General features: G+C 38.7%; 1 protein-coding gene across 1 annotated transcript in view; it reads left to right on the forward strand.

Annotated features, from left to right (window-relative positions):
* Positions 1–10,014, forward strand: part of RIOK1 (RIO kinase 1) — a 38,616-nt gene that overhangs the window by 15,522 nt on the left and 13,080 nt on the right. The window contains 6 exon segments of the mRNA XM_019666557.1: positions 597–775; positions 882–962; positions 2,354–2,440; positions 2,861–2,998; positions 3,416–3,519; positions 3,739–3,845. Coding sequence (XP_019522102.1) covers positions 597–775; positions 882–962; positions 2,354–2,440; positions 2,861–2,998; positions 3,416–3,519; positions 3,739–3,845 — 696 coding nt within the window.

Here is a 10,014-nt window from a genome sequence, read left to right on the forward strand (position 1 = left end):
AAGTCAGGATAGTTTAATCAGTGTTTGTAAAAATGGCTTTATTATTTATGGCTACATAGGAAGTTGTGCACATAATTGTGTCTTTTCACTACCATTACTCTACTGTATCATGAATCCAACTAGTTGTGCCCAGCAGTAAGCTTACACTGTCAGATTACTGCAGGCCTGGGTCCTAATCAAATAATCACTAATAGGGACAGAGGGTTAAGGTCTAGTTTCTATGAGTCAATGAATGTCTTTCTCTTTTTTTTTTTTTTCTCTGTATATATGGATATGGGGAAAGACAAACATGGTATTTTTACATTAGCAACTCATTCTATGGGAAGCAGTTCTCAGTAAAATTCAATTTATAAATCATGAGATGTAAGAACGTCTTTAAATATTTCCCACAAACAAGTAATATAAAAATGTTTGAAACCACTTCTTGCTTGTATTTAAATTGGATTTTACTATATATATAAATTGGAGATACATTTACTGTACCTTCTGGTATGATGTTTCATATTTTAACTCATATTCAAAAGATGAGTTATGTTCCTTATGTTTACTTTGGTTCACTTCACTTTTTTTTAACTTTTGAGGATAGAATCAAATAGATTGAAACATTGTTTGTAGTTACTTAACACAACCTCAATATTTTCTTTGTTTCTGACTTAAAATAGGCTAATGTATACCATGCTAGCACAGCAAATGGAGACAGCAGAGCAATCAAAATTTATAAAACTTCTATTTTGGTGTTCAAAGATCGGGATAAGTATGTAAGTGGGGAATTCAGGTGAGCTCAGATTTTGTTTTTTTTCAATTGGCTTAATTTCTGTATCCTAAAAAATAAACACTAGACTAATGGATGATTCAAATAACAAATATGTTTCTTGTTCAAGATTTCGCCACGGCTATTGTAAAGGAAACCCCAGAAAAATGGTGAAAACTTGGGCAGAAAAAGAAATGAGGAACTTGATCAGGTGACTGTCTGGGGGTGTGTCCCTGCACACTGGCTGCAGATCCCGGTGTGTTCTGGGCAAAGATAGGGACGCTGGGGGCTGTTCAGTTCTGGTGGGTCTGTTGGGTGAGCAAAAGAAACCAATTTCTGGACAAATAGGACTACTTTAGCTTCTCTAAGAACCCATGACAGAACACTTCTGCTACAATTCACATTTATTCAGCAAGACTGGGTCATTTAAAAAGCCTTGGAAGCCACGTGAAAATTTAGAATTTATACTGAGGGTGATAAGGAGCTGTTACAGCATTTGACTTAATCAAGTGGTGAGAAATCGGTGTCATTTCTTGATATGTATTAGCGTTGCAGATAGTCTTTAGGTCCTAAGCTCTTTGTTTATCAGCCCAATTTTGGACACATTTGTACATTCTTTGTTTGCACTGACACATTTGTATCAGGTAAAACATCTTACCTAGCTGAGATCAGTTTCTTCAAAAATTTGAAGATTTTTTTTTTCCCTCTTTCAAATATCTTTGAACATTTTATATGCCATACATAGGAGACATGCACTAGATATTTTAGTATTGAGCAAATACTACTACTTGTTTTAAAAGTCCTGAAATTTTGTGCTCAGTTAGCTATTAGGTATGAGTCCAGCTATTTTTTTTTATTTTTTTATTTTTTTTTAAAGATTTTATTGGGGAGTTGGGGAAGGGGAACAGCTAAGCTGTTGTCCTTCAATCTTAGTTGTGGAGGGCGCAGCTAGCTCAGCTCCAAGTCCAGTCGCTATCTGGCCTCCCATGGGCAGCTTGTGGCCGCTCACCTCAAGGTGCCGTGTTCAACCTTAGTTGCGGAGGGTGTAGCCCACCATCCCATGTGGGAGTCGAAACAGCAACCTTTTTGTTAGGAGCACATGCTCTCACCAGCTGAGCCATCCTGCCACCTGTTGGCAGCTCAGTTCGGGGCACAGCTCACTGGCCCATGTGGGAATCGAACTGGCGACCCCGTTGCTCAGAGCTCAGGCTCTTAACCAACTGAGCTACTCGGCTGGCCCCCAGCTATTTTTATTAATCGTTGTTCAGGCTGATCAACTCAAAAGGTAATTGAGGACATATCTGCTGTATTTCATCAACTCCAAGATGCACATTTTTTTTCATAGTTTAACATCTCTGGAATTAGATTGGATGTTAGAGGCTATGGGATGTTGTAGCTGAATTGCTGGTGTTTTGTCCTTCTTGGTGGTGCCACTTAAAATCACTGATGTCTCAGATTTTATGAAATACAGTAATACAATTGAGAGACCCTGCTGCTGTTTCCTAACAGCAATATTAAACCTCATGTACTGTAGCTGCTGTAATTCCTTTTAGATGCTGTTTCGACTTTTCATTTGTCCTTTTATCTATTTTAATATTATAGGCTAAACACAGCAGGGATCCCATGCCCAGAGCCTATTCTGCTAAGAAGTCACGTTCTTGTCATGGGTTTCATTGGTAAAGATGACATGTGAGTATGTGGAAGGCCTAATAATTACATGCCCAGAATTGTAGTTTTAAGTGCTCTGAATTAGCCAATATATGACTGTTTCCCATTTAAATAGCTACTTTCATTTTGGGATTTTTTTATTATGACTTTCTCATTGTATTAGTGCATAGTTACTAATTTAGTTTACCTTTTCAAGTCGCGAATGCTTCAGAATAACAAAGTTCACTCTGTTTTTGAGTAATATTTTACACAGTAAGCTGGGAAGGCACCTGTTTGTTGACAGCTTTTCAGAATAGTGCATCTTTAGTGATGCACTAAATTGATGCACAGATTGTGCAGTGATGAGTTATACAAGGGAAGTGCCTGTAATGATGTAGCATAAAGCAAGAAAGCTTGTTCTGGGTCAGCCTATCTTAGTTGTCCATTTTCTTTTTATTCAAGGCCAGCGCCACTCTTGAAAAACATCCAGTTATCAGAATCCAAGGCTCGGGAATTGTACCTGCAGGTGATTCAGTACATGAGAAGAATGTACCAGGATGCCAGACTTGTCCATGCAGATCTCAGTGAATTTAACATGCTGTGAGTATGTTCTGTCCTTTAGGAATCTCTCATGAGTTGTTTTATGTCCTCTAAAAAACTAAAATCCCAATTCAAGATGTCATACTAAGTTCGGAAATTTTAAAGTTGGCTTCCACATGATCACAGTATAGGGTGTGTTTCCTGCCTTTGGTGACCTTCCTCATTGAATTGAGCACACAGATCATAAAAGGACTTTGGGAATGTTCATCCTTTTTTTAGTCAAAGTGGCCCCTTCTCCTTACACACCTTGTTCATTTTACTAATTCTTTCCCTTGCTCTGAAAAGAGAATTTTTTAAACAAAGAATGTAGGAAGTAGTGGTATCCCACAGTCCCCACGTGTGTGACGCTCAGGGTTCCATAGTGGAAACATGCACATGACTGATGGGTGTCACGGTCCCCTCACGTCTGACCCACAGGTACAGCAGTGGAGGTGTGTACATCATCGACGTGTCTCAGTCCGTGGAGCATGACCATCCACATGCCTTGGAGTTCTTGAGAAAAGACTGCGCCAACGTCAATGGTGAGTGGAAGCTGGAATTTTCTATAGGATTGTTGGTGTGTGTTCTGTACTCTGGTTAAGCTGTTGATATAAAACCTTGGCACTGAGTTGTCTGATGCAGTGATACTTAATGCCATTTTCTGGAAGATGCTGTGTTTTTATTTCTTTGTTTCTCTGTAAAATTGTTGGAGCAATCATCTTTTCCCTTGTAAAGCTCTCTATAACATTTCCTGCTGACAGATTTCTTTCTGAAGCGCGGTGTTGCTGTGATGACTGTGCGGGAGCTCTTTGAATTTGTCACAGATCCATCAATCACACAGGAGAACATGGACGCTTACCTCTCTAAGGTGAGATGGGCCAGGAAGGGGAAGAACAGAAAACAGTGGCAATCTGCCTTTATGTAGCACTCCTGAGGGACTCAATTTGCTCATAGACTGTCAAAGTTCATGTACGTTTAGTAAGAAACTTGTTAGCTTTTGGTCATTAATTCCTTTCCCTTGTTTCACAGAGGCCTTTCTGAATCACAGACTTTTTAAAATTGTAAAATATACATCGCATAAAATTTACTATTTTAACCATTTTTAAGTGTACACTTCATGGCATTAAGTACATTCACATTGTTCTGCAGCCATTACCACCCTTCATCCACAGAACTTTTTTCATCTTGTGAAACTAACTCTGTACCCATTAAATACAAACCCTCCATTTCTCCCTCCCCCCCCCCACTCTACTTTCTGTGTTTATGATGTTACCTACTGTAGGTACCTCATATAAGTGGAATCATACACTATTTGTCTTTTCCTGGCTGACTTCCTTCACTTAACACAATGTCCTCAAAGTTCATTCATGGTGTAGCATGTGTCAGACTTTCCTTCCTTGTGAAGACTGAATCATATTCCATTGTATGTATGCACCACATTCTGTTTATCCATTCATCCATTGATGGACACTTACGTTACTTCTGCCTTTTTGCTGTTGTGAATAATGCTCCTGTGCACATGGGGGCACACATCTTCAAGACCCTGCTTTCTATTGTTTTTGATGTACACCCAAAAGTGGAATTGCTGCATCATGTGGTAATTCTACTTTTAATTTCTTGAGTAATAGCCATACTGTTTTCCCTGGTGACNTGCACAGCGAAAGAAACCTTCAACAAAACAAAAAGGCAATCCCTATTTTAAGGTATTTTGCTACACTTCTCCTTTCTACGCCCCCAACTTGACTACCTGTCAGTGTTGCAGAAACACAGGGCTCTACCTAGAGTGCTCTGCTCTACTGGCTTCCACACTTGCTGCTTACCTGTGCAGTAGAGAAGGAATGGCAGTTAACTTCGCATTCGCTCACTTTTCTTTCATTCTCCTCCATTTGCAACGGTTGTAGTTTGGGTTTTAGTCCTTCAACCTTTTAAGGTTGTTTTGTTTCTATGGACCTTAGGTTTCTGGTATGACTGCAGTCATCTTATTTAAGGAAAACCCTAGAGTACAGTTAGATTTGGCCACTTGACACTGTCTTACTCCATGGAGCTAGAGGGGCTGCCTGAGCCATGGGGAGCTATTGTGAGTATCCCTTGAAATTGCACATAAATATGTGGCTGCTTCACTTTCAGGCATGGACAGGAGCAGGCTTTCATTCATGGTCTTCTGTTTGTTAAAGAGGATTTGGGGGTCCTTTTTACTCAAAACTGACTGCTCTGACTTTGAAGAAGACCCTTTCCCTGATTTACTCATCTATAGCAAGGAGCTGCAAACTCTTTTTTTTTTTTTCAGCTGAGCCATCCTGCCACCTGTTGGCAGCTCAGCGGCAGCTCAGCTCGGGCCGTGAATGGAACTGGCGACCCTGTTGCTCAGAGCTCACACTCTTGGCAAACTCTTTCTTTTAAAAGCCTGAAGAATAAATCCTTCAAGCATTGTAGCTCACAAATCTTCTCCTTCTCCTCCGCCTCCACCTACTCCACCTTCTCCACCTCTCAAAACCACTCTTAGCTTGTAGGCTGTAGAAAAACAGTCTGCGGCCTGGATTTTACTCATGAGCTAAAGGATGCTGACCCCTGGTTCAAAGTTACATATCCAGTACAGTGGCCACTGAGCACCTGAAATGTGGCTGGTCTGAATTGACATGTGCTATAAATGTAAATACAAAGTGGATTTTGAAGACTTAGGGTAAAAAAAAACAGAGGACTTAGGGTAAAAAAAAACAGAGTGTTAAATCTCTCACTGAGAACTTTTTTTTAATATTGATTACATGCTGAAATGGTAGTGCTTTAGATGTATTGGGTAAAATACAATACATTAAAACTAATTGTATCTGTTACCTTTTACTATTTGAATGTGATGACTAAAAAATGTAAAAATTACCTATCTGGTTTGCATTATATTTCTATTAGCTAATGTAGGTCTACAGTCAGTTTCTGCTTCTTTTGGACTTGGGCACCTTTGATTTCCATGACTGGATGAGCTTGTTGGTTTATTGTCTCTTTGGCTTCTTTGGCCTTTGCCCCACATTTTCTTTACTAAAAATTACAGCGAAAGAAAACACCACAATAGTGACTCTCATTTAGCCAACCAGGATAGCATGGGACAGTTAAGCTCTTCAGTTTATTGTCAGGTGCTTCGTGAGAAATATTTGGTATTATTCTTTCTGAGCTTTCTATGTTCTGCATTTCTTTTTAGGTGTTGGATCCCAGAACACGAATGATATTATTCAAGATGTTGACTAGAGGAATCATATCAGAGATAAATGGCTGCATTAGCACAGGAAAAGAAGTGAGCTTTTCTTGGGATGCCTCAGTGGTTTTTCTTGTTTGGTTTTGATGCCTGAATGTTTTCATGTTAGTTTTCTTATTTCAGATACCAAATGAAACTCAGGCAGTTAGTAACTAAATTGTGCCTTTTTTTTTTTTTNCGGCCGAGTGGCACGTTGTTTAAGAGTTGGCTTGGGACGCCAGCTCTGAGCAGCAGGGCCCCGGTTCAGATCCCACATGCGGGCCAGTGACACTGCGCCCTCTACAGTTAGGATGGTGAACAACAGCTCGACCTGGAGCTTTGCTGCGGTGAGTCGCTGGCGACGGCATAAGCTGCAGTGGGGCTGGCCGGCAGCTGGCATGTGCTTTTGTGGGCTGCTGTGAGCCACCATGAGCAGCAGTCCAATGGCTGGTGGATGCCTGCCTTACCCAGGAAGAGCGCAATGATAATACCAACATGGGCGAGTGAAGTGACGTCCTCCACAACTAGACTTAAGAGCAAAAAGAACAGCAACTTGTCTGTGCCCCTTCCGCAATTCTCCAATAAAATCTTTTAAAAAAAAAAATTTATTAATAATCCCTTACTTGGTTTAGAAATTATGCTTGCTTGATTCTTTCTATTCAAGAATGGGGAAAAATCTGCCCCTTGTTTTCCCTCATATAGAGGATTGTAATTGGATGTTAGCATTGACCCAGATTTCTGATGTGAACAAAGTGATAAAAAGGGTCAGAACATTGCTGCTGCATCCTACCTCTCTTCTCCCCACCCATACACATATGCACAAACACATTTTGAAATAGTAGCCTCTTTGACCTACAGATCCTTGATTTCAAACATAAGCACCCCTTCTATTGGGTCGTCGGGAAAGTCATGACGTATATTTCTAGGTTTTTCAATTCAAAAATGCATCATGACCTTCCCGACAACCCAATATTTACCTCAATCCCCAAAGGAGTATCACTCAACCTGAGATCTAGAAGCATTTGTGCAATTGAAGAATTTCACATTTAGGCAGGAAGGGGTCTGAGATCTGTGTCTTCATTGTCCTCTAATTTATTTATTTCGTGTGATTTCATTTTGTGATTGAAAACAAAGGTGTCGTCCAACTCAGAGAGATGAGGCTGCTTTAATTTTCAAAGACCCTCAAATAACTCAAGCAGGAAAGCCTTTCTTTTTCTCTTTTGAAATTTATTTTCAATGAGAGTATATATTTTGAGTCTTAAGGTGTCTTTATGAGACATACATTTGTAAGTTTATTCTATCATATTTCTCTTTCTGTTTTCTTTTTTTAAGCATATAAGAATAGTTGGTATATAATCTTACATTGGTTACATTAGTTTCAGGTATACAATATAGTGATTTGACATTTTTATACCTTAACGTGTGATACCCCACTAAGTCTAGTAATCATCTGTCATCATGCAAACATCACTGTATTATTGACTAAATTCCCCTTCCGCTATTCACTTATCTTCCCATCCCCTCTTTTCTGGTAACCATCCCTTTGGTCTCTGTTTCTGTGAGTCTGGCTTTGTTTTGTTTTTACATTCCATATATAAATGAAACCATATGGCAATTGTCTTTCTCTGCCTGATGTATTTCATTTAGCATAATACTCTCTAGATTCATTCATGTTGTCACAAATGGCAAGATTTCATTCTTTTTTATTGCTGCATAATATTCCGTCCACAACGGAATAACTACTATATATCGTTATCCATTCATCTATCGATGAACACCTAGCTTGCTTCCACATCTTGGCTATTGTAAATAATGCTGCAATGAACATAGGGGTGCATATATCTTTTCGAATTAGTGCTTTTGTTTTCTTTGGAATTGCCGGGTTGTATGGTGTATACATTTTTAGTTTTTTGAGGAAGCTCCATACTGTTTTCCATACGGTCTGCACCAGTTTGCAGTCCCACCAATAATGCACATGGGTTCCCTTTTCTCCACAGCCCCGCCAACACTTGTTTGTTGACATTTTGATAATAGCCATTCTGACTGGTGTGAAGTGGTATCTCATTATGGTTGTGATTTGCATTTCCCTGGTGATTAATGATATTGAGCATCTTTTCATATGTTTGTTGGCCATCTGTATGTTTTCTTTGGAGAAATGTCTTTTCATGTCTTCTGCCCATTTTTTGATCGGATTGTTGGTTTGTAATTGAGTTGTGTGAGTTGCTTATATATTTTGGATATCAACCCCTTATCAGATATGTCATTTGCAAATATATTCTCCCACTCAATGGGTTGCCTTTTTGTTTTGTTGAACGTTTCCTTCAAACTCTTTCTGCGAGGCCAGAATTACCCTGATACCAAAACCAGACAATGACACTACAAAGAAAGAAAATTGTAGGCCAATATCTCTGATGAACATAGATGCCAGAATTAAAAGGAATATACACCATGATCCAGTAGGATTTATACCTAGCATGCAAGGGTGGTTCAGCATCTGCAAAACAATTAACATGATTTGTCACGTCAACAAAACCAAGGATTAAAATTATATGATTATCTCAGTAGAAGTAGAAAAAGTATTTAACAAAATTCAACATTCATTTATGATGAAAGCTCTCGACAAAGTGTGTATAGAAGGAACTTACCTCAACTTGATAAAGTATGACAGGCCCATAGCTAACATCATACTCAATGGTAAAGAGCTGAAATATTTTCCTTTAAAATCAGGATCAAGAGAGGGATGCCCGCTCTCACCACTGTTATTCAGCATAGTACTGGAAGTCCTAGCCACAGCAATCAGCAAGAAAAAGAAATAAAAGGCATCCAAATAGAAAAGGAAAAAGTAAAACTGTCACTGTTTGCAGATGTCATGATACTATATATAGAAAACCCTAGAGAAACCACCAAAAATTAGTAGAATTAATAAAAGAATTCAATAAAGTAGCAGTATATAAAATTAACATACAGAAATCTGTCATGTTCCAATACACTAATTAACCAACAATCAGAAGGAGAAGTGAAGAAAACAATCCCACTCACAATTGCATCAAAAAGAATAAAATGCCTAGGAATAAACTTAACCAAAGAGATAAAAGACCTATACTCTGAAAACTATAAGACTTGAAGAAAGAAATTGAAGAAGACACAGATATATGGAAAGATATATCATGCTCATGGATTAATATTGTTAAAGTGACTTACTACTCAAAGCAATTTACAGGTTCAATGTAGTTCCTATCAAAATAGCAATGTCATTCTTCACAGAACTGGAACAAATAATACTAAAATTTATATGGAACCACAAAAGACCCCAAATAAAGCAATCTTGAGAAAGAAGAACAATATTGGAGGTATCACTCTACCTGATATCAAACTATACTACAAGGCTATCGTGATCAAAGCAGCATGATACTGACATAAAAACAGACACGTAGGTCAATGGAACAAAATAGCCCAGAAATAAACCCCCACTTATGGTCAGCTAATCTATGACAAAGGAAGTAAAAATATACACTGGAATAACGACAGTCTCTTCTACAAGTAGTGTTGGGAGAACTGGACAGATGATATACAAAAAAATGAAACTGGACCACACTCTTACATCGTATACAAAAATAAACTCAAAATGGGTTAAAGACTTAAATATAAGGCCAGAAACCATAAAACTCCTAGAAGAAAACATAGGAAGTAAACTGTCTGACATTAGTCTAAGTAATATCTTTTTGGACACTTCCCCTCAAGCAAGGGAAACAAAAGCAAAAATAAACACATGGGGGGGCCGGCTGAGTGGCTTGTTAAGTGTTGGCTTGGGACC

The sequence above is a fragment of the Hipposideros armiger genome, unplaced genomic scaffold, assembly GCF_001890085.2.
Source record: "Hipposideros armiger isolate ML-2016 unplaced genomic scaffold, ASM189008v1 scaffold_474, whole genome shotgun sequence".
Classification (NCBI taxonomy): Eukaryota; Metazoa; Chordata; class Mammalia; order Chiroptera; family Hipposideridae; genus Hipposideros; species Hipposideros armiger.